The 27,845-nt window shown below is 49.0% G+C and overlaps 1 protein-coding gene across 3 annotated transcripts in view; it reads left to right on the top strand.

The window, feature by feature from the left end:
* The first annotated feature begins 1,148 nt into the window (after positions 1-1,148).
* CCDC9B (coiled-coil domain containing 9B) overlaps positions 1,149-27,845 on the top strand; it is a 57,789-nt gene continuing 31,092 nt past the window's right edge. Inside the window, exons 1-6 of one of the 3 annotated variants that reach the window (XM_032996446.2) lie at positions 1,149-1,297; positions 11,962-12,072; positions 13,532-13,636; positions 14,348-14,410; positions 14,805-14,969; positions 24,696-24,845. In XM_032996446.2, coding sequence (XP_032852337.2) covers positions 1,223-1,297; positions 11,962-12,072; positions 13,532-13,636; positions 14,348-14,410; positions 14,805-14,969; positions 24,696-24,845 — 669 coding nt within the window. In that variant the 5' untranslated portion in view covers positions 1,149-1,222. Of the gene's footprint in view, positions 1,298-6,452; positions 6,659-11,961; positions 12,073-13,531; positions 13,637-14,347; positions 14,411-14,804; positions 14,970-24,695; positions 24,846-27,845 lie in introns of those variants that run through there. The other 2 variants (XM_032996447.2, XM_032996448.2) reach the window with 2 other exon arrangements.

Here is a 27,845-nt window from a genome sequence, read left to right as displayed (position 1 = left end):
ATTCAGCAAGAACCAAGCTCTTCTGTCCCAATGGCATCGGAGCCAGTGAGTCAGCATCATCCAGAGATGACCCACTTGACATTTCAGAGAGGAAATTGGCTAAAATGGACCATTTCAGGAGGATCAGAGCGGTTGTTTTGGCTCAAGAGCAAGTAGAAGAGTGGACAGGGAACGTTCCATCTCTCAAATTATTGAAATGTTTCTGCTTTTTTTGGTTAGAAACGGAGCTTCAGAAATGCTCAGAATATTTCAGCTGATGCTTCCAGAAAAAGGCACCTTTAAATGTTTGTTCCAAGTCTTTTTCCAACAAAAGGTTTAAATATCAACAGGTCAAAAGAAGGGTGTTATTTAACCAGTTCCTTCTGAAGGTACTGAAGGAAACACAGTATTGCAGGGGAAAGGAAGTGAAATTTTTCCTTTTTACAAAGACATTTCTAAACCCTATATTTTAGCCCACCCTAATCCCATGTACTTGGGCCACACAGTGCTGCAGCCCCGAGCAACATGCTTGGCCACGCTGCAGGGACCAGGTCAGAAGGACCAACAAAATGTCCACATTCCCAGTGGAGGGCCCCCTTGCTCAGGAGCTCACACAGAGACCTGAAACAGATGCCCAGAGAAAAGTAAGAACCAGGCAAGTCCGTACGATGGCTCCCCAAGTGTTTTGCAGGGGATCTTCTCAGTGCGATGTGATGTGTTCAGTTAGGAAACCTCCCAGGAGTAATTGTGTGGTCTCCTTTTGGACCTCGGTAAATGGGATACAAATTTGTCACAAGCTGAGCCTCCTTCAGTGTGTGCAAGGGTTGAAATAAGGCCAACACGGCTCAAATTCTGACCATAGCAGGGAGAAGGACCAGTGTCTCCAGCTGGGTTTTAATTTACCCTCTTGATTCATGATTTCCATCCTGCTGGATGCATTATTTGCAATTTTATGAGCTTTCTGCCACTTGAGTGAAGTACTCAGCCAGCAAGGCACAGCACAGCAAGTGCTTCAGGCACCTCCACCCTTTCTCTCCACCCAAGTATTAATGTTGAACTGGTCCTTTAATATTTAATTGGCTCTTTGACTCCCCTTTTCATCTCCTCCCTTCTCAGGCATCTCTATGCCTCTTGCAGGCTGTCCCTTGCACTTTTCCTGGGCTTGTTCTCCAAATCAGCTCTGCACCCTAACCCTCTGCGCAAGGAAAGTCTGTCTCCCTGTGACTGAGCCCAAACCGAACCCATGCAACATCAGTGCGATGTGACGCCGCTGGAGCCCATGAAGAGCCTTCAGGCTGGTTTAGACCCTGGAGCCAAGGTTGGTCTCTGGAGTTTGTTTTTGAGTTCTGCTGGCAAAGGGAAGTGAAATGGTTTGTTGGGTTTTAGTTGAGGTTGGTTGGGACAAGAGGCACTCATGGGCCTGGAGAACAGCCGCTGAGTTTGGCACTTCTTTTGTCCTGCATCAGACTGAAGGTGGGTCATGTTGCCACTGGTGTAGCTCCAAAACAGCCCCGTGTTGAATATTTTTGTCTTTTTGTAGTTCACAAGGGGCACAAGTCCATGTTGAGCTGGCTCTTGGCATGTTCATTTGCAGCTTGTGAACTACCAGTTACAGGCCCTTGGGCTGCCCACATCCTCCTAGATCTGGGCTGAAGTCGTGGGCTGGAACGGGGAACCTCCCTTGGCCCCTGCTGATGACAGCTTTCGCCCAGGGTGAACCAGTTGCTGTCTGCAGCTCTCCGTGCTTTCCCCAGGGACTACATTTCCATAAAAGATGAAAAGAACCTGACTGACTGGCTGTCCCAGCCACTTTCCACAGCCTGGCATTCTTCCCAAGGCTGGGTCATATGTCCTACATCTGAAGGCTGGGGCAGTAAATGGGGTCAGCAAACCTGCATTTGGCCCTGCTGTTATATCTGGAAGTGGGAAGAACTAAGAGGATAGATCCTCTTATCGCTTGCTCAGCTTCAGAGGGCCTATACTAGAATTACAAGCTTTTCAGGAGCAGAAAATGTCAGGTGAGGTGATGAGACCATGAGTTATTCAAGGTGGCATTGAACATGCCACGGGACTTGGGGCACGAACCTGCCCAGGATGGTGCACAGGGAGGGGGAAAAGAGGGGACAAACTTGTCCTCCAATGGGAGCATGGCTGCTCTGCACACCCTGAGAGCTTTCTGTGCTGGTGCTGTGGTTGGTGTCACTATGGGACGGCAGCCCCCTTAGTACCAACAAGCAGCTGTGATCTTCACTGATTTTAAGCAGGACCAGGCTGCCATTATATCCTTTAACTAGCTTTGGCAGGTTTCATTTTAATTGTATATTGATACATTTAAAAATGAATGTCTCAGCAGTCCTTTGATCACTATGAGCCTCTCCAGCTAAAGCCTGTTTAAGGTTTCTGGCTGGTCCCTCCTCCCAGTCTAGGGAATATGCTGACCTTTCTCCTGGCTGGCTGGAGGAAATGCCTCAAATGGCTTCTCATCCTGCAGTTGCAGCCGGCCAAAGGACCGGAGCCGGGGGTAAGCAAGGAAGGCAAAGGAGGCGTTTGCTTATTGCAGGGAAATTTGCTCTGTAGTTGATATGAAAGATGCCTCCAGGCTTCTGGGGAAATCTTCTTTGATATCCTGCATGTTCCCATCCCTCCCTCCAACCAGCAGGCCTGGAGATGGATAGTTCTGCTCAGGAGCCTCGGGCAGCGTGGTCTGTGAGCTCATTGCTGCACAGGGCAGTATGCAGGAGCACTGCTGAAACTCGGCCAGGCGACTATCTGCAGTCCTGATACAGAATATAAAAGCAGCCTCCCAAAACAGCCAGACTTCAAGCTCCTTGTACAGTGGGCTTCTTGGCAGCTGGCTCCCAGCTTCTCCCAGCAGTTGCCGAGTGCCATCTGTTGACTAAATAGCAGTCATGCAAAAAATGGAGAGAAGCCAAGATGAAAATGGGTGAAGTGCACTTGGGAAAAGTGGCAGCATAGGATTGAGTGGCTTTGGAGGAGTTTCACAGAGAGCAAAATGAAAAAGAAGGAAGGTTTCAAACTAAGGTGGTTCCTGCTGGTGGCAGGGCTGATGAACGGATGCCATGAAAGCTTTTCGGGGTGGTCAGGTTTAGGTTTATTGAGGAATCAGATTCTTTCCCTCAGCCTTTGTGTAAAGCAGAATGACAGAGAAGAAATATACAGTCTTGATGTCAAAATGTGGGGCAATACTTCCTGCAAGCTGCGGAATGCTGTCCTGGAGCGGGGAGATTGTAGACTCCTGTCAGAGATGGTTCTTTCTGCTGAAACCGAAAGGGAGAGGCTTTGCAGCGCACAACTAGAGAAAGGGACTATTTCACCATCACGAGCACAAAATGGACAAATTATTGCCCTGATTTCCTTCCTTTGCCCCAGAAGAATCTCCAGCAAACTTTGCCCTGAGTGGAGAGCAGGGGCTCCAAGTAGGCAGCTGGAGGCTGTGCTTAAGGCAAGTCAGCCGAGTCCCTGAGTAGCACAGCCCCAGCCCAGAAACACAGCACAAATCCCCTTATGTCCTCTCGATTCCTCCAGCCTGCTGTCCACTCCAGGGACTGCTCCTTCAGGGAGCTTCAGAAGACTTGCTCCTTCTATGAGCAAGAGCTCATAAATCCTCTTCCCGTAAAGCAGAAACCGCAGAGCCAACCTGGGGTATCTATGCTGAGTACGTTGGATGGCTTCTGTGCTGGGTAGGCTTCCGAGATGGCACAAGCCAGTCCACAGCAGCCAGAGCACAATAAAGAACCCAGAATCAGGCCATCCTGCCTATTAAAGTGCTTCTGGTGATATTAAGAGAATGAAGGGATTAACTCTAGGGGTGGTGGACAAATTCCTGAGTGAGTAATTGAGCTGGTTTCTCCAAATGTCCTTCCTGTTGCACACGGATGTAATACTCACTTGCTGTCTGAAGTACTCTGTCGAGTAGCTGCATGCTGGGAAATAGCTGCCACCAACCGCTTGAGCGAGCAGGACTACTGTGCTGCAGCCACCGAGGTGGGGATGCTCGTGTGAACAGGATGTGTCCCGAGCTCCTGCAGTACCCCCAAAATGTCCATCATCCAGCACGCCCTTCTCACTGGAGCAGGAGAGCATCTTTGGCTCTTCTTGTCCCAAGTGGCAGACCTCTGGGTATTGGTACTCCCTGGTCCTGGAGGATGGTCCTGGAGGATTGCCCTTACCCCGAGGCAGGCACAGACCCCATGGGAAGGCCGTGCTAATCTTGGGATTGATGCTGCACTTAAGAGCAAATCAGAGTTTCTGACTGTTCAGAGCAAGCCCTCAAGTTGAGGACAAACATGCTGTTATTGCAACCCTTTCTGGCCATGACATCAGGAATAAGCAAATATATGTACATGTATATAACCCCGCAAATCTCAGTTTATCTGGTTCTGCTTTCTACATCCTGTGAGAGTCCCAAGAGCACAAACTGGTCCCCAGACCAGCCTGTTCTTCCCCACTGCTGAAGCTGCAGATGCTGCTCGCTTGACTGGGCCCTTTTGCTCCTGGGTTTCTGTGTCCACAGTGTTAACCGAGCATTCATCTTCTCATTGGCTTCAGATGGTGATGCAGAAGTAAATGTTTGTCATTTATGCCACTTGGGCATGGTAAAGGACAGCTGAGGAATGTCAGTTCTCTGTGTTGGGGGCAGAGGAGTAGCTGACACTGCCCTGGGGCTCTCCAGAGACATTAGCAAAGGCAATGGTACATTGGGGCTCTTTGTGCCTGCTCATGGCACTGCTCATTGATGGAAGAGCTTGGCCACATCATCGATACCAGAAGAGACCTAGGATGCCATGGCTATGAGGTCTGCAGAAACTTCTTGCAAGCACTTAGCTTAAGCCGTGACAACTCAGGTGTGACATGGTCCTGTAACTACGGTGATCCATGGGGAGCACAGTGGAGCCCACTGCACTGCACAAAGAACCGGGAGTAACGGTGTGGGTCCTGTGCTAACCTGGACCCGGGTGCTGGCAGGGTGTGCGGGCTCCTGGAGCCCAGGAACATGGCCACCATACAAACAGGGTAATGCACCGTCCCTGGAAAAAGCGTTTCCATGAATGCTGACTGCCTGACTCAGCCCTGCAGCATCTCCTAGGGCTGACCTTGTCCCTGCGGCCACCAGCCCAACCAAAACCAGGCCATCACTCCACCCTCCACAAGGGACTTTGCCAGCCTGGAAACCCAAGGCAGCTCCATGCTCCCAGCTCCCCTGGGTGTTCCCAGGGCAAGGAGAAGCCCCGCATGGCTCCGCACCTGCTGCACGGGCTTGTCCACCACCACCCTCCCAACAAGCGCTTGGGCTCTAGCAAAGTTCTTGTGCCTTTTTTCCAGTTTTCCGTCCTCAGCAGAGTCTTTATTTCCTTCATTGAACCTGGATCCAGAGGCACTGCCTGGGAAATGGTTTCAATTTCCTTTCAACATTTGAGTAGCTGCTAATTAATATGGGTCAGTCTTTCCCTCTAAGAACTTCTACTGAGCCATGTTTCCAGCTCCTTTAGGGCCTTAGCCCTGATCTCCAATCGCTAGAGTTACGTGCCGAGGAGGGGCCAGATTCAGAGCTCGTCAAAGTCTTTTGGAGGCTTCCCTTGAACCATGCTGAATTTCAGGTTGAACTTTTTGGATTTTGTAAGCAGTTGACCTGCTCAAAGGTCTTAGAGGGGATAGGTACCCACAATGGGCCTGCTCGTTTATTTTAACATACAAACTTAGCAGGGCCCTCATTAAGATTGGGATGTGCATCGGTCCTTGGGCAACAAGGTATTCCCCCGTGTGCTTCCACCTCCTGTTGGCACGATCTGGGTCCCCCGGAGGCTGAGGGAAAGGGCAGCCAGTCCGTGTGGAGGAGGCCATAGCACAGCCAGGACAGGCTGCTGCGATAAGGGTCCAAGTGCGGCAACCCATGGCTCACCCAGGTGAGTGCTGCCCCCGTTCTGCTGCAGCCCCACTCCTTGTGACTCTTCTGGGGGGTCATTTTGGCAGCTTTTGGATGGGGACTCACAGGGGGACCCTCTCCTTTTCCTGTGTGCTTTCTGCTAGTCATGGTGCTGGCTGATAATGCCCACCCCACAGCATCACCTTGGTTTCCTCCCTGAAAGAACGGCATGTTTTAAAAACGGGGAATACATCGCCGGAGAATACAGAAATTAAACAGAAAAAGGCAAGTCTGGCACTTGCTTTCCCCTGAAGGCTCACGCACATACTTGCACTCACAAGACATTCAGGACCCCAGATACTTTCCCGATCCCCTGCCAGGCGCGCAACTAGCCATGCATAACAAATAACACGACCCCATGAATGGCCACGAAGTGCAGTCAAGCTGTTTGCCTGATCCATTTTTCATTGTTTGCCTGGCTTTTCCCACTTTGAATGAGGGCTTGTGGCATCAGGAAGTTAAAAGGAGTCAGGAGGGGGGAAAAGGGGGAGTGTTTCTTTTAAAAAGAGAGTGAGATTGGAGAGGAGGACACAGGCACTCAAAACCCTGTCTGTGCTTGGTATATTAGGCAGCCAGTGCTCTTGGCTGGGAGCCCAGACGAGGCTTTTGTAATCAAAACATGATCTTGTATGCTGTGCAACCAGTGCTGAGAAAGGCCGTCTGATGGCTCTCCTCTTTTAGCTCTGCTCTGGAATCCGCCGGGCTTCGCCGCCGATGTCCAACATGCACCGAGCTGTGAGTGCCGCCTTTGTGGGGCCTGGGAGGGGCGCGGGGTGGTGGGGTCCCTCACCCAAAAAGGCTGCGGAAGGACTTGCGCTCGCCTCCTTCAGGGTGGCCTTTCGGTGGTTAGCGCTTTGTTGTTTTTTTTTTCCCTCGCCTGGCTGCCAGCAGGCATCGGGAGCAAACAAGCTGTGCGGCATCGTCGGAGGAGGGGTGCAGGGGGGGTGGATTTTGGGGTGCCGGGGTTTGCATGTCCATTGCCGGGGCAGGTTGCAGTGGCTGGCTCAGGACAATGTGCCTCCCGGGAGGGTGGGAGATGGGGGTAGATAACAGACAGAAACCCGGGCAGTGCTGGATGTTGCCTGTCCCGGCAAGGCTTTCAGCTGCAGCTGTCAAGCCAGAGGGTATTTCTTAAAAAGAGCGGATGCGTTTGCTTACGCAGAAGTGTTAGCTGAGGGCCCCGCTCCTCTCTCCTCTTCCCTCCCCCCCACCTTCTGTCTTTCTCGCTTTTCCAACCCTGCTGCCTCCGAGGTCTCTCCCTCTAGAAGCAGGAGATAGAAGTATGCGGGAAAACACTCCACGCAGAGCCAGCCTGGAGCGAGGCGTCCCTTCAGCCCCCGATGAGCTGCGTAGCAAGTGTGTGTGCCACTTAGGAGTGGGGGGTATGACAGAACGAGATGTCGTCATTTAATTGAAGCACGAAGCCGGCAGCTTTCCGTTTCTCCTTTTGTGACATTTTTATTTGCAATAGAAAGAGTCCTCTCGTTCTGCAGCTTTGTTGCTCTGCCTTGCTATCTAGGAGGCATCGGGCTCGGCTGCTGATTCAAAGCCATGGCACGTTTGTTCTGCCAAAGCCATTTATAACTCCTGTCGCTGTGACATACGGGCACCTTGGCTCCCCGGAAGAGCTTTACTCTGGGGAGGGCACAGTGTAGCCACTTTTCATCCTGAGCATCAGCCTCAGCATGGGCTGGGGCACCGGGTTCATTCCAGAAGCAGAGGAGAGGGCATGTCCCCCTGTTATCGGCTGGCTTGGCTGGCTCAGAGCAGCGGCTGACGAGCAAACGCTGACTTGGCTTAACCGTACAATGGGTGAGCCCCTGTGAGCTGGTGCGTGGGCTCGAAACGCCGCTCGGCGCTTCTGCATGCAGCGGGGCTGCTGGGTGGCCCCGGGCTGTGCGGGCGAGGGACCACCTCTCATCCACAGCTCCCCTGCATTTGCTGAAACAGAGCGCGCAGACAGAAATATGTTAATGGCTTCATTAATAAAGGGGAGGAGAAGTGCTAAATACCAGAAAAACTTTCCTTCCAGTGACTCGTTTCCAGCTGGAAATGGAAAGACCCCCCCTCCCCCCTACATGAGCTGTGTTGCAACGTAGACAAAATGCTGACAAATGTGCAGTCTCGCACGGAGAGGGGAATGGCCTGACAGGTCTTTTCCATCTTTTGCCTTTGAAAAGAGAAGAGCACAAATACAATCTCTGCAGGAATTTTAAAATTCTTCCTGAGCCGGCAGCTCTGTCGGTCCCCCTTCAAAGGAATTTGAAGATGAAAGGGGTGTGTTTGAGGGCATACACCACTTTGATCCCACCCTCAAGCAGCCAACACCCCAGCACTCAGCAAACAGCGAACCTGCCAATTTAGTGCTCACAGAATAGCTTCTGTTCAGGTAAACACTGAATTCAGCTTTAATCAGCCTTGCAAAATGGCCATGAAAGTGTATCCACCCACATATACAATCTACTTACCTGTCGCGTACCCGGTTGATTGATGGCAATGCAAAAGCATGTTTCGTTCTCCTGCAGACCTTGACAAAATCCCATTGTCCAGTAGGAGAATGTGAGGAGGCGGTTCAAATGTCCCTGTTGTTCCACCTGCACACATATGCATGCCTGTGTCCTGGCAGGGCAGCCCTCGGCAAGGGCTGTTCAATCAGCACTGATAAAATACCCCTTACTGGGGGTACAAGTGAAGATGCACTTGTGCAGGACCTGAGGTCTTCTTTAGCAAACTGGTTCTCCTGCCTTTCCCCTCTCTGGTTTCTGACATCCAGCCCACCTCCTCTGTCATGGTATCACATTTTCGACCTTTAGTCCCTTTCCTCCAAAGACCATTACGGACGCAGACTTCTCCCCCCATCTGTGGCCCTATTCTTTGCAGATCAAGCACAGATCTGCTTGATGAGAGCTGAAATGTAGTTAGCTTTGGGGTTTTTTTTCATGTAAAGCCCTGGAAAGGAAGACCTGGCGTTGCAGGGATGTGCAGTGATTCAGCAGCTGGATCCCTTCCTTTGAACATGCACACAGGGGGTGATTTGCAGCCCTGGTCCCAGGAGGCCTGGGACACTTTTGGAAGCGTAGTGATGCTAACCCCTGGCTGAATTCCCACATGTTACCTAGAATTATTTTCTGAAGGGCCAGCTGATCAAACGCGCCTACATTTTTACTTGGCGCCTACCTTCCAGGTAGCTGAGAACCTTCCTGTGATAAGGAGATAATTCCTGCAGCTCATCTAAAAATCCTGTGCTTTCAAACAGGCAGGATATTCCCATCCTGGTGAAATGCTACATGACACACAAAAATCAAGGGTCAGGTTCCTTGCGCTTTAATTCTGCCTTGTTTGATGCATTGGCACGCTATAAACACATCTTCAGGAGGCTGGAGTCCCTATACGTCTGTGGGTAGAGTTTACAAACGTATCTGGGAAGATGAAGACTTTCCCTCCCCTGGGCTACAGCAGCTGTGGTTTTACTCTTTGCCTTCAAGCCTTGGGCTTCTCGCTGCATGTTCGCTCAGTTTAAGAAGGGCTGTGTCAGACAGCACCCCTCCATCCCCTCCTCCCAACCTTCACTGCTCCAGTTTTTCCTCTGGTGAGCTAATTAGGACCAGGCAAAAGGCAACTGGGGTCTCCAGGAGAAACCCTCCCTTCCCAGGAGAAGGGCTTTGCAAGCCTGTGAGCTCCCGCTCGAGGCTGGACCCTGGGGATCCAGGCTGCCTGACTCACCGCCGGCACGAAGGCACCCAGGGCATGGCGGGTGTCAGACTCAGATCTCGTGTCCCCAGCTGCCATGGCTGGCCCCTGACGTATCCTTCCCTGAAGGAGGTCACACCTGCTATGTCATGATTAATGAAGGAAAAACCCCTCCTGCCTGTGCAGGAGCTCTTCCCAGCCTTGAAAGCTACAGAGCCCGCAGTGGAGGATGCTTCTGCGGGTTTTGCCCTTGACATGCACACTGCTGGGAGCTGGGAGCAGTGAGAGCAGCAAAAATACTCACTCACAGGGATACAGTGGGGATTCGCTCCCATGAAAATGGGGAAACCGACAGTTTTCTTGAGGGTCTTGGTGTTTTTATGAGGAATTTGATAGGAAGCCAACAGAAGGTGGGCAAAAAACATGCCTTGCCCATGCGTCGCAAGTAAAACCTCTTTATTGTTTCACGGAGTTTCATTTGCCATCTATTCACAACTGATACTGGTTTTAAAGAAGAATAAAACCAAACACCCCCTTAGGAAAAACACCCCTGCTTCCCTCCCGACACCACTCACCCCCGTGTTTTTGCTCTCTGTCCCCCTCAGCATGGGGCACCCTGTCCCTTCGGCAGGGCGAGGGCAGCTGCGGTGGTGGGCTCTGTGCCTGGTGGCTCCCCTGCCGGCAGCAGCCCCTCCAGTGTCCCCACTCGGCAGGGCCTCTCTCCTCCTCCTCCCAGCATGGCCTTTTTCTTCTTCACCTCCCCCTGCTCTGCCCTCCTGCCCCCTCCTCCCTTAGAGGCGCTTTGGCAGGGGCACCATGGCCTCCTCAAGGGGTGCAGGGCACTGTGCTCCTCTGACGGCTCAGGGCCGCTGCGGACCCCCCTGATTGGCTCAAAGGCACCGCGGGCCCCCCTGATTGGCTGAGTTTTGGCGGGAAGCCCCTGAGGGAGCTGGCTGGAACTGGCTGTGGGCAGTCCATGGCCTCCTCCTTCACAGAGCACTTTGCAGCCAACCTCCCTGCTACCAGAACTGCACCAGTTACGCCCAGTACACCCACGCAACTGGGGTGGCTTTAGGAGCGGGCTTATAACAGCCATCAGGTTAGCACCGGGCTGGGGCTGGAGAGTTTGCGAGGCTGGGGTTGAAGGTGGGGTGCAGTTTTCCCCTGGACAGGTCCCTCTGCCTGCCCCCAGGGTATGGCTGGGGGCTGAGGTGCCCTGGAGCAGGGCCTGATACTGGCCCCAGAGACCTCGACAGGTCCAGGGCAAGGATGGGGCCAGGATGGTTGCGTGCAGCGCCAGAGCCACAGGGAAGCAGTGCTGGGGCATTGACAGATATGAACCTCTTCGCCAGCCCTTGGGTACCAACGATAAACCTTTCCACCATGGCTGTTTCCACTTCACAGGGACACAACCCTGAGAATCACCCTCAGGAGCAACATCCAGTTGTAGCGAGATGGGCAACATTTTTGTTCCATTTGCTTCTCGATGCCTCCAAACTTTCCCAGTGCTGCGGGCAATATGCATCATGCACAGCAGCTGGATTTGCTGCAGTGCTCCTGCGGCAGATTTGCTGCACGGGGACAAATGGCAAAGGCAGGGGGCTGGAGGGAGCCTGTTGGGGGTTAGAGTTGTGATGTCAGCAAAATAGGTATCCAGACGTGTGATGCGTGCTCAGAGATTTGGGGTTCCTTGCCTCCCCTCCTCAGTCTCACTTCATCTTACCCAGCTTTCTGTGTGAGTGAAGGAGAGGGAACATGAGATCTCTGCAGCATACAGATGTCATGCTTATAAGGAGAGCACAAAAACACTGCTTATAAATAAAGCCGTAGTGCCTTGGAGATCTCAGCCTTGCCACCTTGCTCTTCATGCAAGCACCAGGCAGAGCCGAGACGATATAGATCAGCTTGCTGCAGTGAGGTGATACTCATCAGCATTAATTTTCGCTAGACACCGCTGTCACTAGAATTTAAAAAATCTGATTTGTTATCCCCTGTGGTAACCAAGGTGCTCTCTGAATGTAAATGGAGGGGAACTGATGTGCCTGCAAACACCTGAACCAACGGCACGGAGAGGTGTCATTTGCTCTGGAGACTACTGACAGCCATCAAAGAGGGACATCAGCTTTTTGTTCTAACTTCCTCACTGCTGAACAAAAATTGTAAGAAAATAAAAGGTCAACTCTGTCAGGAAAGTCATTTTACAAGATACAGTATTCTTTTTAATGGAGGACCAAGGGGAAGAATGGTGGGGAAAGACTCTTCCACTTCCCACCCTGCCCAAACAGCAGGAGCGGGTTTTGTCCCATTGGTGTGATGACTGAGAAGAGCTTTGCTCCTTCTGTTTTCAGGATGCTGTGGATGATGCAGTGTTAAGGAAGAAAGAGCAGAAAGATGTTGAACTCGATAAGAAAATCTTGGCTTTGCGGAAAAAGAACGAAGCTCTCATACGAAGATACCAGGTAAGTCGGCAGGTTCTTACCTTCTTCAGATCCATTTTGGAGTCCTCAACCTGCAGTGTAAAGAAAATGGTCAGCAGTGTCAGAGTGACTTTGTTATATAGATATAATTTTTACATCGGAAAAGATTTGGAGCAGGTGGGCAAAGCTCTGCCTTTAGCCACAGCTCCTGAATTGCACTGGAAAGCAGGCTCACTGACGCTTGTCTTGCTGCTGCAGCATCTCCTCTCGCTCTACCATCTTCCTATGCCTGCATCACACCTTTCCCACCCCTTCACCTCATATTCCCCTGACTTATTCCCCATCTGTGCTTCCCAGTGCCTCATGCTTATCCTCTTGGATGCATAGAGGGTTGCAGCCTTAAGACATCTGATTGGTTTATCTTCCCTACCAGGGCAGTGGTATGGGTTGAAGCTCTTCCCTCTGAATTAGGGGGAAGTACTCCAGCTGTTTTTTTGGTCCTGCCTTGGCCAAGAGAGTCTACCCAGTGGCCTGCAGGAAATATCCAGCCTGGCTTCTGTGAGCTGGTTTGGGTGACATTGTGGTGACCTGGAGCTCTTTCTCTGGATTTGTTTACCCTTCTCCATGAGTGTCTGCATACGGCAGGACAGAGTAGGACAGCCTGAGGGTACTCCTGGCAGAAGGGTCCCCCTTGGCTTGTCTGGAACATTCTCCTGCCTGTGCCCAAGGCCACTTGGCTTTAGGGGCAGCTGGGTGGGCAGTCTTGAGTTTGACAGAGCCATGCTGAAAACCCAGAAACCCAGAGCACACTTTGTGTCTTGGATCCAGAGCTGAGAGACTGAGTGGTGCTTTGGGTCTTGCTTAGAAGACATTTCCTTTGATACCACAGGAGCCGTTTTGGCCCTTTTCTAGTGGCAGCAAAAAGCGGTACATAGTGGAAAGCTGTGGGAGAAGTTGAGTGCCACAGGCAGCTGGGGGAGAGGAACTCTTACCCCATATGAAATGCTGCCCCCCTGCCAGCACCATTTGACTTCTGGAAGAAGCTGCCTAGTAGACAGCCAGATCTCAGCCATCTTCCATTGGCCACAGACGGTGCCCTGGCTCCAGACCGGCACAGGGACCACGGCTCCTTTCTGCAGGCCTGGTGTGTCTTCCAGACTCTCCACAGGTCCTATACCCAATCCTACCCTGATCATCTTCCCTGCCTGGCAGGAAGGGACCCCTGTACTCTGTGCTTGCTTCCCACTGCATGTGCTGAGAGTGCAACAGACACTCTTGAATCAACAAGAGATTTACTAAGATGCCTGTGGCACAGGGAGAGGTAATGCAGGTCACAGCTGCCTGTGACCCCTCCCAAGGGCACACAGATGGGACACAAGTTGGTCCACTCCCTCTTAGAGGTGAAGGTGGGCCCATTTAGGAGGAACCCTGAGGAGGAAAATGGACAATGTCTGTAGACATCCAGGTACCGGCTGATAATAAGGATATATATTTTTTTCAGGAAATAGAAGAGGACAAAAAGCGAGCTGAGCAGGAGGGAATGGCTGTTACCTCCAGGAGACCCAAGCAGGATGGACTCACTATTACCATCACCAAAGCTCACAATGTAAGTGCTGCCTCTACTTCACCACAGGCCAGCTCTCACTCCAGTCCTACCTCAGCAAAGTGACATTTCTGAAAGAGGCAGCCTCCACAGCAAAGCTCTTTCAGGCACAGGACATAGCTCCTAAGCCCTTGTAAAAGGATGTGAAAACTCTGCAGAGATGTGTGCTCAGAGCGATTTTAGCTGATGCACCTGTACGCAAGCAGGCAGAATTACAGGCAAATGACTGAATGTGAACAGGCACACTTGGTCCTGGATGGGTCCCAGGTGTCAGCGTTGCTGCAGATACATAGGCAGGTGTATGTGTGACATTGGAGACATCTGAAATGCTTCTGAGAATGCCTGTAGGCTGGGCACAGTCATGGGCTCCTTAGGCTTTGTGAGTGAGCAAAGCAAGTAGCCCTTTGTTCTGGGGCTTCCCCTGGGGCAAAGACTGCAACTAACTGGACCAAATCTGTGTCTGACAAGCCCTGTCCACCCCTGCTGGCAGTGTGGGGCTTGGTAAAACCACCCGGCCAGTCCTGCTTTAACCCCTGGGCAAAGTCCTCTGACAGAGCTCGCCCAGCGCTCGCTGAGCCAGCCCACCCTCTGTTTGTGCAGTCGGCACTCCTGGGGTGTTAGATCCAGGCCAGTGCATCACTCATTTCTCAACCATGCCCCGGCCCTTGCTCTTCTCCGGAGGTGCACTGTTGCACACATTTTTCTCTCATACAGGACCTGAAAGATGCAATTACCCAGACTGAACACTATGGACAAGATAGCCCAGCCCTCTCGATGGTGAGCACCACCCTCAGGAGCCATCCACTTGGCTTCCAAGGCCATCTCCATCAGGACTTAGGCTTTCCCGATCTAACTCAGAGTGCTGCAGAAAGAGATGAGGATGACATTTGTTTCCCATAACTCTGACATTTTAGTCTGAAATGTCAGATTTGTAAGTGCAAAGGATTTTCCAGACCCGCTGTAATTGTGGGTTTTGCTGCTGAGCAGACAACGAGTCCCTTGTTCCCTAGGAATGTCACGGCACCACGCCGGGCACAGAAAGCTTCCTCAGGGCAAGGCCTGCCTTTTCTGTAGCTGCCCCCCTGCTCGCGTGCAGGTGTGTTTGGGGAAGGGAATCGCACTGGTGAACTGAGGGGCCTGGATTTGCTAACGGAAGTGATTCATTTTCCAGGACAAAAGGGTGGTGAGCGAGAAATGGGGGAGCCCCTGTCCTACAAGCCCAGGGTTTGGCATTGGCAGCGAGGAAGAGGAGGAGGAGGAGGAAGCGGATCATATGTTCACATTCAGGATGGGGAAGAGGATGCAGTTGGCTGTTACCATGGACAACAAAGCCAAGGTGAGCAGGGAAGAGGATTCCTCTTACACCGCAACCTCTTGACTTACAAAGGGGCTTCTGTTCAGCCTCTCACTTGATCTTTCTGCTCAGCATGTCCCCCAGTGTCTCATCTCCGAAGGGAATCGTTCCCTTCCCGCTCCTTTTCTCTCATTTCTCAGTCCTTCAGCACAGCCTCTGTCTTCATCTTGAGTTGCCACGCACTTTCCTCCTCATTTCTGATTCACAGGAATCAGCCCCCAGGCCTTGCTAAACCTCCCAGCTGCTCCAGCCAGCCACGCACAGCCAGTTCCCTTTCTGAGATCAGTCATCTCACTGCCCTCCCAGGCCACTGGCACGTTTGTTAAATCCTGTGCCTAAAAAGGGGATGGAAATAAGTGGGAGCTTGGACAGATTTAGCTGTATTATTGTCCAGCTACTCCCAGGGAGGCAGTGATGTTTGGTGGTAAAACCCCCATAATTTCTTCCTGCTACTGTATTCCAGAAATTCCTAAATGCAGAAGAAAAAACAGTGACATGAGTATCTGTTGCAGCTGCCAATGTGATGGGCAGAAAATGTGACCTAGTATTTGCAGACTTAATTAAAAATTGTGCAAAAAGGCATAAGTAATTAAAAATGCTACTTAATTTTTTTAATCCCAATGCATCCCCTCCTGGGCACTACCCCATCCCTCATGGAGTCTGTGCATCCAGATATAACGATCCTAATGGCAGCTTCAGCACGTTGGGACTTACTGCCAAGAAGGGTTTGATAAAACTTTGGCAGTGAGTATTGGCAGCATGTCTGAGGAAGTACGTGCCTATATGAGCTTCACGCTCTTATTTTCTTCACTTGGAGTATATCTCAGGGAACTGATCTTGTTCTCACTGGAGTTAGTGAGTTTGACCACTGAGATAAATAGAACAAGGATCAGAAGTGCCACCTTCTTTGGAAAAACATGGTTTCTGCATGCACAGGTGCACCTGTATGGGAACTGAGGGAAGCTCTTTGGTTAGTGAGTGAGTGGAGGCAGACTGTTGCTGCAGGTGATATTTCTTGCTGTTGAATATGTTCTGAAAGAATACAAGAGGCAATCTTATCTATTGATTAAGACTAAGAAGACACCAGTAAGACAAGGGGAGACACATCACCCAGGTGAGCACAGCCCCTTTGTGCTGACCACGCCGATGGGAAGGAGGCAGAAAGCCTCAGCTGGCGCCGCACCGTGCTGAGGCACTGGGCCGGGCGAGGGCAGCCCCCGGCTCTGTCACAGCAGTGCTGGGAAGAGAAAACGGTGGCAGCAAATGGTGCTCCCCTGGGTCCACTTTTAGGCACAGCAACGTGCGTGGCCCACAAAATGAGAGTGGGACTTTTTGAACTGGAGTCCAAGCCAAGGGCATTCCCCGAGGTAATGAAGCAAAACCCCACCCTTCCTGCTACCCTGGTACATTGGGGTAGGAGTGCTGAAAACCTTGGCTGTAAACAAGAGGCAGAGAGCCATTTCTCCCTCTGAGGCAGCTTGGAAATATTTTTCTGATTTTGTGCCTTGAATACCTTTTCATTTCTGTTTCTCCATGACCTAGTTACCCTTTCTTTCCATGAAGAAATAGGCCGCAATCACTGTGCCATTATAAAGTCATTATATGTTACCTTGAAGGAATTGAATCATTTAGGAAATAATGCGCCTTTCAGAATGATTTTTCAGGAGAAAGGGACTGAGGCCTCTCATTTCCTTTATTCCAGATAGATTACCAGTAGCATGGACATCTTCAAATGAAATCTCATTCCAGCACAACCAAACCACCTCCTGATGTAAGGGGAAAAATTCCAGTTTTTCTTAGAAGAGAGAGTACCTAGAAATCTCACCATCCTCATTACTGATTGAACTTTACCAGTGAAATACTTGAAAGCCTCCTCCGAGGTTTCTTATGGTTGTGTGGCTCTGCATTGGGGGGGGTTTATATTTGAAGCAATTACATTTGCAGAGTGAGTGGCTCTCGCAGACAGGCTGCATCCCCTGGAGCCGTTTCCATAACCTATAGCTGAGAATTCAAGTCCAAGATGGGGATTTGTATTAGCGCAAAGCACTGGCAGCTAAATCACTGCTGCCTTAAGCTCTGTGCCAGTGTTTTTCAGCATGACCAATTAATAGACATCTGAGATTTTTCTGCTGGAAATGCAGACCTCTGTGGAAACTCCCCATAAGGTCCCTGTTGTATGGTATATGTGAATTTGCTTGCATTAAGCACCTTTCACAGGCTGTAGAAGCCCCCCAGGGTCTCCTGAGTGTTAGTGTAAAGCACAACCCAGAAGCCTGACTTGATGACAGAGGAAAACTGATTTATTGGTGAATGCTCCAGTGGCATCAGTCCAGAACCTTCCTTTAGTCACTTTATAACAGAGTTCTCAAAATGGATGAGTAGGATGGGCATGAGACTGTAATGGGTGGAAGGGAAAAATTATTAGGATTTTGGACAAAATCGTGTTTGATATCATGTGAAGTACAAGCTTATTTGTTGCTGCTGCCCTGTTAAGGCATCCTCTGGGCTGCTGAAGATTAAAAGAGAGTAGATAATTTACTTCAGCTTCTCAGGGAGCAAGGCTTCCCAGGTGTCTCTGAAGAGACTTGCTTGGTGATACTGGGATGACTAAATGAGCCATCACCATCCTTCCTATGACCATTGCAAGGGTCAAGCAACAGAGTAGCTGGACTGTGCAGAAAAGCATTTACATCCAATCCTAAATATCACAAATCATTGTAAAATGAGAAGCCACAAAGGAAAGGCAGCTGGAAAGTTGCATAAACTGGGCAGAAGTCCAGGCTTTTCCTTTGTTCCCCACATTCTTTTTCCTGACACTCCTCAGATATGTGTTTTTAACACTACCTTTGCAATCCAGGGCATGCATCAGACATAAGATGGGCACTTCTTGATTTACGGTTTCTCAGTGAATTGCTACAAGGGAAGCCATGCAGTTTTGTCTGACTGCAGCTAAATAGGTAGTGCCAGAGTCCCAAATCTCCTGCATGCAGTGAGTGAGTGGGAACAGGCCCTGTGGAGGGGAAGGGGTGGCTCTGCCAGGCACTGCCGGCTGGTCGGGCCCCACTCTGTTCCCCTTGTCTCTGCATGGGTGCTTTCCTCATCTGACATCCCTCACTTTGGGAGCTAGTCCACTGAGGACCAGGATTTCCCAATGTGGGACAAGCAATCTAGGAAATCACTGATATTGTTAAGATAATAGACAAGTGAAAGAAAAGAAGACACTGATGGGACATTAAGCAGAATGTGCCTTCAGATGATGCGTCTTAGCCAAAAGCAAAAAGGGGAGCAAGGGAGGGAGGGAGACAAGGTATTACACAGAAAAGATGGTGGTCTTCTAGTCTATATATGTCTGACTGTCACAGCTCTGTTAAATATCTATATCTATCTCCTGTACCAGCCCCTGAGTCTTCCTTGCCATCTGCTCAATAAACTGCAGTGTTTAATGGCTTTGCCAACGTGCCAGCCTTCCCACTGTGACTTTTATCATCTAACGGCCCAGGGAAGGTGCCTCCCTGTAAATCCAGTACTGCACTTTGAGGCTTCCATCCTGTTCACAGTATTTGGGTACAAGGACCTCTGCACTGATTTTCAAGTTTTCAGGTAGTGGCTTTGCTGTTGTTTGCAGTCAGGGCCCATGTCCCTCCTCAGGAAGGACTCTCTCAGATAGTAAGTGATGAAGCCATCTTCAAAAATACCCAGCCAGTGCTGGGCCTCCCTGGCAAGAGTTATTTGTGACCACGTTATTTGTCTAAAGGATGGGCCGTCACCATCTAAACACTGAAGAGCTCTAGGGAACAGCTGTTGACTTAAGCTAAAATTAATGTTTGATCTACAAGTTATAGATTAATAGCTTGCTATTACCTTGCTAAGCCATCACTGGGCTTACTTTCTTAATAAAAAAAAATACTAACTAGAATGCTGAACACCTCATATCGGTGCTCTATCTAGGGCAGAGCAAGCCTTGTTCTCCAATTCATTCATTAACCTCAGCAGTTAAACCTGAGATTACTGTACATGCCTGCTCAGGGCTTAAAGGAGGGAAGATGTATTGTCTTGAATGTCCCAAGAAACTCAGGATTATTTCTGGAGCAAAGATATTTCCTGGGAATAATAACCACTGAAGAACAAAACAATGTACAGCTTCAGCACCAAAGTATCTACCAGGCTTGAGCAATTCAGTGGTCCCAAAGCAAAGCCACACTGTATTTTCAGCCTCTGCAGGGAGACAGGACAGTGAACAGTTACGAGCCTGTTCTGCAAGGTGTAATATGTCCGGCTGCCTTCAGATCGCAGCTCTTCCCCAGTTACATTGCAGTCATGCAGGACGGGGCCCTGTGCAGGAGGGTCTAACTTGAGTCATTCCCATGATTCCCAAGATCTTTGCTCTTACCGTGGGAGAGCACCGTCCGCTGTGGGGACTGTTTACCTGTTGAGGAAACAGCAGTGCCTGGCTTGGGCTGCAGAGTTCCTCAGTGGCAGCAGGCAGCCTCCTCCGATGGAGGGTTGCTACCAGGGAGGCAGATGGTGGGGAAAAGAAGGAGATTCTTTCATAGAAAATTGCTTTACATATTGCTTTGGGCAATTGCCCAGATTGCGTTACAGAGCCCTCCTCCCCAAAAGACGTGAGCGAGGAATAAGTTTTTAGAAGAGGAGAGGCTGGTGTGGGGAGAGAATGAAGAGAGGTACAGTCTTGTATACACCAATTCCAAAACAGGGAGGCTGTATTTGTCTCTGTTTTGACTCCACTGATATTTCTGGGCTTAAGTCACAGACCCATAATGTGTAGGGGGCCTCAGAAAACTGCTAAGCATACTTCTTCTGTGTCTTAAGAAAGAATTCAGTTTTCCTGATAAAGGGGAGCTGTGAAGCACATACAGTGATGCTTATCACTTCGTCCTTGCTAGCTGTGGAGAAAGTTTAAATAGGAAGGCTCAGGTTTTCAGAGCAGCTGACTGATTGCAGTTTTCACTGCCTTTTCATCACAATGTGAAGTGTTTGTTCATATATATGGAAGACACATGATTCGGTTAGCACAACTTTGCAAGATACTGTATAAAAGATGTCCATTTAATGTCTTTAATGGAAGAGTTAAATAAAACTGCATTTTCCCGTGTTTATCACAAGGTAAGAGCACTGGCATGGCCCGTTAGTGCTGATAGACAGTAACTTCCTAAAATGACCATGCTAATACTGTATTTCTGAGCTACTAGATACTGCCAATATGAATGAGACCAGAGGATACTCTTGTGGCCACAGACATTGCCCCTTGAACCCAGAGGGGATGTCAGGAGAGATTTGCAGCTTCAAATTATCCAGCCCAGCTCTGTGGTCTGAAATACAAGACCAAGATAGTCTTTTCAAAAGGTTAATTTTTCTTCCATCCACAGCCATTAATACTGATTTGCACTGATATAAACAAAAACCATATTGTTTTCTTCGACTGCAAGCACAAATCCTATGCTGTCCATTCAAATTCCAGTCTCCAGTTTCAGTGAGATTTAGGAATAAAATATATGAATCATAGGACATAAACAGGATTTGAAATATTCTTTGTGTTTTAAAACATCATGTGTTTCTATTAGCTAATGGTTCTGGCAGTGGAAATATGTTACCTTTGGACATGATGTGATTCAGTCATTCAGAAGCAGGTGCCACTTAAAAGCCAACACCTAAGTGCTTGTGAACTTCATGGCTCCCTGATCATGAATTCTGGTCTGTACTACCTAGTTCTAGTTGTAGAAAAGCCAGACCTGCAGAAAACAGGCAAAATTACTAAATTCATACTTGTGTATTAAATTCACTACTTGCATACATCTACATATATACACACATATACAGGTGTAAAACCTAAATAAGTTTTACTTCACAGTTGAAGCAGGCTACAGGCTTGGGCGCAATAGTAGAATCACAGAATATCTGAGGTGGGATGGGACCTCTGAAGGTCATCTAGTCTGATCCCCCGCTAGAGTTATCTTCAAAGTTATCTCAGGTTCCTCAGGGCTGAATCCAGTCAAGTTCTGAAAATCTCCAGTGATGGAGCTTTCACAGCCTCTTTGGGCACCTGTTTTCAAGTGTTTGACTACCACCATTGTGACTTTTTTTCCCTTGATTCCAGTTGTACTTCGCCTTGTGGCAGGTTGTGTCCATTGCCTCTCACCCTTCTGTTGTGTACCTCCAAGAGACTAGGCTCTGTTCTCTTCATAACACCTTTTCAGATGGAGGAATACTGCAATTAGGTCCCCTCTTTGCCTTCTCTTCTCTCTCCAGACTAAACAAATGCAGCCTCACCATGTGCATCCTCCCTCCAGCCCTGTGACCATCTTGGTGACCCCTCCAGAAGACTCTCCAACTTGTCTATACCTCTCTCATCTTGTGCTAAAGGGAAACTGGACACAGTACTTCAAATATGCCCCAAACGAGGGAAATAATCACTTCCCCCAACCTGGTGGCTATCCTCATGCCAGTGGAACCAAGTGAGCAACTAGTTTTCCTCACTGTTCACTTACGGTCAGGTTGTTGCCCACCAGGCTCCCGAAGTACTTCTGCAGAGCTGCCCCCAGCCATACTGATGCCAGGAATTCTTTGGGGTTCTTCTGTCCCAGGTGCAGGACTTGTCATTTGGTTTTGTTCACCTTCCTCCACCTTGTCAAGATCCCTCTGAATGACAGTACCACCCTCCAGCATATCAACTTGGCATCACCCATGAACTTGAAGGTGTAGTCTGTCCTGTTATCCAGATCACTGAGGAAGATGCTAAGCAGTAGAAAGCAGCCTCACAGTTACGTCAGGCTACACCTTCAGCACCCTTGGATGCAGTCCACCTAGTCCCACTTTCTTACTTTATTTAAACGGTCCATAACTGAATCTTCCAGGGTGCTGAGGGAGTGAAGCATTTCTCTGGCTCTGTTACTGTTAGGGACTTGGGAGGTGGAGAGCAGACCTTGCCAGTAAAAGACCAAGGCAAAGAAGGCAGAGAGTAACCAGTCTTTTCCATGCCCTGTGTCACTAAGTTGCCCACCCCATTCAGCAGCAGGCCAGCAGCTTTCTTCAACTTTCTTTGCTGTTAATGTGTTTACAAAAGTCCTTCTTGCTGACCTTGGCATCTCTCACTTGTTTCAACTCCAGGTGAGCTTTGGCTTTCCTGCATGCCAAGGTCCTGCTCCCATAACCTTTCTTGAGAGCTTGTCCCTTTCCACCTTCCACATACTCCCTTTTTGCGTTTAAGTTTAACTAGGAGCAACCTGCTCAGCCAAGCTGGCCTCTTTCACACCTGCTCATTTTCTTGTACAGCAGGAAGTACTTACCTATGCTCTTGTGCCTTGTCCCTGAAAATAGGTCAGGTCTCCTGGGCTCCTTTCCCCTTCCAGACAGCTTCCTGCAGGATCCTGCCTGCCAGTTCCCTGAAGTCAACATTTGCTCTCCTGAAGCCCATGGTCCCTAGTCTGCTGCTTGCCTTCCTTACTGCTCTCAGGCTCCTCATATCCACTGTCTTCTGGTCACTGCTGCCAAAGCTGCCATTGACCTTCACATTTTCAACCAGCTCTGACTTTAGTAATCAGGCAGTCTCTCACTAAGCTGCCGTAACGCAAACACTTGTACTGTTGTGGCTGCAATGGGACATGTCATTAAGGGCAGTATAGCATGCTCTATTCATGGAGGGGGCATACAGCTAGGATTTCAGAGCAGTTTAGATTCTGGGTTGAACTTTCTGGCTCTGCCTGGTCTCTGATAAAATCATATCCTTCTTGAGACAGATACATGAACTAAAACATTTGAAACAACTCACAGAGCATATAGGTATGGGGACTTTTCCAGGACATATATCCTGGCTGCAGGTAAAAGTACACCTAAATGTCTGGCTACTGTAGATGCCAAGACAGTTGTAATCCATATTTAAATGATTGCCTATTCCCTTTACTATCAGACTTTACTCTCTCAGGAAAAAGATCTTGACATCTCTAGGGATAGCTCACAGATGTTGGTCTTCGGCAGCAGTCAAAGTAGGAGGCTGCATTGACACAAACATAAAGAACAACATGGAAAGTACTAGAATGGCATTGAACAGATTGGCAGCAGATCCTTGCTTTGAACGCAACATGTGGCTTCACTTATTTAAAGAAAAGCAGAAATGGCAAGGGTCCTACTAAGGGCAGAAAAACTTGTCAAGAGCTACAGCTGAAACCTAAACCCAGAGCTGTACATACTCAAGGGAATGTATAAAAAACTTCCCACCATGTCCACACAGCTCTGCCAGTCAGAACCAACAGCAGTGCAGGGGCCCAGTCTTGCTCTCATGTGCATGAGACTAATGCAAGAACTGCCTCTGCTGAAACAGCAAAATTACACAGATGTGAAAGATGAATAAACAAGAGACTGAAGGTCTGATGCTGGAAATACTCCAGTACCTCCTAAAACATTTATCATGTGTTAGGAAGCTCGATGACTGGACAAGCGATATAAAAGGTCTTGCTGACGGAGGCTGTCTACAGCAAGGCTCCCTCCACACTAACATCTGTGCTTCTGGCAGAGCCAAGTGAGGATGAGGCTAATGCAGGACATCTTGATAGCATATGTCATGGCAAATTCACTGAGGCTTGCAAGACTTCCACACAAATCAGAGGTCAGTGTGTGCTGTTTGTTTTGAAACCAAGATCATAGCAACAGAGATTCCCAAGTTTCACTGAAATTTACTTGGAGATTTTGAGCTCCTTTGAAATCAAGACTCCAGTATGTGTGGAAGTCCAAGGAGAAAAACAGAGTAAAATATACCCTGCTTTAGAGAGGGAAGTTTCTGAAGCTTGTTCATCCCTGATAAATTCAAGCAGAGGAATCAGACAGATGAAGAGAAAAGAAAAAGATCAGAGATAAAGATGGAGATGACTTATTAAGTCTCTCATTTCCTTGTAAGGCAAAAATAAAAAGGCACATGATGGAACTGAAAGATGATACTTTTAAATGAGAAAAAGTACGTATTTTTGTACAAAAGATGTGCTCATTCTGTGGAAGTGATGGCTGAGGGCACTGGCAGGAGCTCAGGCAGCAACAAAGATAATTAACAAAATAAGAACCAGATGTAAATCCATGCAGTGAAGTCATGAACTGATATAGACAGCTGGCAATAATATCTGAAAGGAGTAAACTGCCCTTGTTCAAGGAGTATATATCGGTTTTCTAAACTATTTCACTGCTGAATAAATCATTCCAGAAATATGAATGCACAATGATTATGAAGATGATAAATGATCAAGTGTTAATACACTTCAGGGTAGTAGCTCCTTTGTGGGCAAGGTTGGAGAGAACACCACTGTTTCCCTTCTCTTTCACCCTCTAGGATTCTGCTCCAACATAGCCTCACGTTTTATTGGGGCATGTTGTTTGGCGAGAGTACAACTTCACATTTCTTTCAAAGACAAATTCAAGATGGCTTGCCTGTCTAAAGTAAAAATGTCACTCAGTATTCATCTGCAAAGCATCTGAACAGGGTAAAACCCACCCTACCTAAGTTGTGCTCAGTTAAACATGTCTATGTAATATTAAATATCCCTTAAAGTAGGGTGCCAGCTTTATAAATCAAGACAACTGACTATCTAGCTCATGTTTCTGTTCTGCCAGACCAAAATCCTTTGCAGCCTGGGGATGACCTCTCTCCGAGGAAGGGTGTTGCCCAGGGCTGATGCAGGTATCATTAACTCATCCTGTCCTTGCCAGGGCAAGCGGATCGTCAGTGAGAAACGCACCGAGTGCTTCCCTGGCCCAGGCAGAGTGCCAGACCTGAGTGAAGAAGAGACAGACCATTTGGTGGCTTTCCGCCGAGGGAGAAGAATGCAGATTGCCATCACCATGGATAACAAGGAAAAGGTAAGTGCATCGTGAATGACTGGACTGTAACGTATCGGTGGCATCCACTCGTTCTGCTGGCATGGGAAAGGCCATGGGACAGACCAGGAGCTAGCCCAGCACCAGGACATCGGGGGAGACTAAATGGTAATAGTGTGGAGCTTATCACCATAAAACTCTCTGGCTTCCATCGCTGTGAAAGAGGAAAGGCTACAGTCCTTTCCTTTCTCTGTGATCCTCACTAGAGCTAGCAGGCTCTTAAACATACTGGGTCCATAAGAAATCTCAGATGCTGTTCTGGGAGGATCAGTGAAAGCACTGCCAGATGTGGGGCGTGAATCTCAACTCCTGCCTCTTGCTGACTTCTTTTTGGGGCCAGAGAGCAGATTGAGTCGGGAGCACTGTCCTCTTGATTCACTTTACAACTTAAAAGTTAACGGAGCTGGGCAATATCTGCTTCAGAACTCAGGTCCTGCTGTGCCTGGCCATAACCTACTGGGTGAGCTGGCTGAACTTTGTTAATCTTTGAAACATATTTCAAATACTTCTTTGCAAATACCTTCCTCTTTACACACATGGAGGCATGTGATATTTTCCTATTTCAGAGTTTGCACAGATAAGTAAGAATGCCTGCAGCAAACAGGGTCAGCAAAGACTATGAAGGAAAACAACACTTAGTGTAGCTGCCAAACACACCCAGGAACGCTGAGAAACCTACACAGCACCCTCTCTAGGACAGCAGCCAACCACCTCCTAACTGCCCACGTTAATCTTCAGCTTCTCCTTCTCCCCAGAGTTCACCTAGGTTCTGAAAGCCCAGGTGCTCCTTTCTCATGGCTACCAAACAGTTTTTTGAATGCCATAAACCTCATATAGGCTGCCTGACTGAGCCACTAGTAACCATTCACCAGAGGTTCACGTGGCAGATGTTGCCCGTTTCAGTCGAGGCATCACAAACACACCTAGACATGATGAGAGAGATGTGACCATGCCTGTGCTGTAGCTGTCCTTGAGGCTCTCAGATGTCATTCTGTGATGTGCAAGGCAAGTGTCTCTGCTTCAGCTCTTGCTGGGTTTGTTTAAATACTTGTCTCTGAGGTCATCAAGGCTAGGAATGTGCTAGGAGAGAGCAGCAAGAGGAGTGCCTAGATTTTGGTTTCAGAACCTGAGCACTCTTTCAAGTGTATGGACAGCCCAGGGAGAGGTCATCTCTCATATGCATTCATGATGGAACATGAAATTTGAGGCTGAGGATCCACCTATGAGGTTTTGGCAATGCCTCACTCACACTGGCCCCAAAGCAGTTCAATTCAGAGTGCGTATGAGAGCAGATCTACAGCTGCGCTGGCTTAAAGCCATATCTGCCTACACCTTGTTACATGAACCACTGAAGATCTGATGCTTTGAATTTCAGGCTGGCAAAGAAGGTGTGAAGTCCCTAATGCCTGGCAGATTTGGTTTTGGTGATTCAGCAGAGATTGGTGTCTTGGGTCTCGCTCCTGCTACTTTCAACTCCCACTGTGCTACCATTCATTTAAGCTCGTTCATTTAACTTAATTCCCAATGAGCACAATTACCTCCATATAGCAGAGCAAGGAGCTCACATAACTATGAACCCTCCTTTCCTTGGTGGTATATAGCCACAGTGGTCTCCTTCACACAGCTTGGGCTAAAAGGGAATCCTGATAATCCCCAGCAATGCAAACAATTCTATGCTGCTCCTCCTCAGATACTAAAGTTCATTTAAAGTCATCCCTTTTTCTTCCCTCAATCCAAACCCAGTCGCCCAGTTAGCAGAGGGTAGGACCGAAGCTCGGGCACTCTTCTAGCTACAGTGGGCTGCGAGGGAGCCTGCTGGGTGCTGGGTGAGAGCCTGTTGGTGCTGACCTCCACAGGGAGAAGGGTTGTGCAGAGCTGCTCAGTGCCGTCACACCTTGGCTGAACAAGAGAAGACTCTCTGTCAGGAGCACAGGAAAGTCACAGAGGCTTTATATAACCCTAACTATTGAATAACACTACCGAGGAGCAGTATATGCCCTCAAGAGTGAAAAGAAAGATTAGTTTTGCTTCATCACCTGGTCTTCTCGCCCAGATAGCCTGGCTCAACAGCAGTCTTGGACTAATGTTGCTGGTGAGACCCATTTAGCAATAGGATCATGCTTCTTGCTGGCACTGAAAAATTGTCCCCTGCTTTCTGTTGCTGAGCTTCAAAGTATACCTTCCCCAGCCCGTTGGAAGCTCACAGGGAGCAGAGTGGGAACTGACTGCTCCCAGGAAGGCAGAGTGCTTCCAGGGAACACGGGCTCTGCCAGCCTGCATGGGAGGCAGGGAGCAAGCACAGGGCTTGCCGCTGAGCACACCTCCCACAGCTGGCAACTATGGAGGCCAGAAGATCTTATTAATGAGTATACTTTTAAAATGGGCTTTCATGGGAGTATTTGTTGTTGTTCTTTGGATTCCTCTTATAATTTAGAAGAAGATATAAAACTGTTTGAAACTCTAGTTTCCAATACCTGTTACCAGCTGGATATGTTGCAGAGTCCAGCTGAGCTCAGGAGATTTCCTTGTTCCCGGTGATTCCCCTAGATTGATCAGGCCCTGTTCCGTCCCTAGTTAATGAAAGTATCTTCATATTGCCATTTTAATTGTGTAACCTCAGACAACAGCTATAACAGCCAGGACAAAAATGAGCTCTCAGCACACAGGTACCTTACATGACAAAAGGATGTGGCTGTAAGAGAGTTAAATGGTTGGATTTCACAGTCCCCTCTGCGAGCTACTTTCCCTCATCCGCACTTGGTCAACCTTTTCCCAGGATCAGTGACAGAAGCAGATGGGGCCCGAAGTGACAGGTCACGTTGGCATCTCACACATGCCAGCTTGGGCTGGTTGAGTCAAGGGAGATTTGGTCTGGCCCACCCTGTCACTTCAGCTGTTCCTAAGCTGCATTAAGGATTAGTGTTTTAAACAAGGACTTTTTTCTGATAGTGATAGCGCTTGAAAAATTGAAAGCAGGCACGT

This window comes from Tyto alba, unplaced genomic scaffold (genome assembly GCF_018691265.1).
Source record: "Tyto alba isolate M040663 unplaced genomic scaffold, T.alba_DEE_v4.0 Super-Scaffold_8, whole genome shotgun sequence".
Classification (NCBI taxonomy): Eukaryota; Metazoa; Chordata; class Aves; order Strigiformes; family Tytonidae; genus Tyto; species Tyto alba.
The sequence above is the reverse complement of the archived record's forward strand: the minus strand, read 5'-3'. Positions and strand labels throughout refer to the sequence as shown.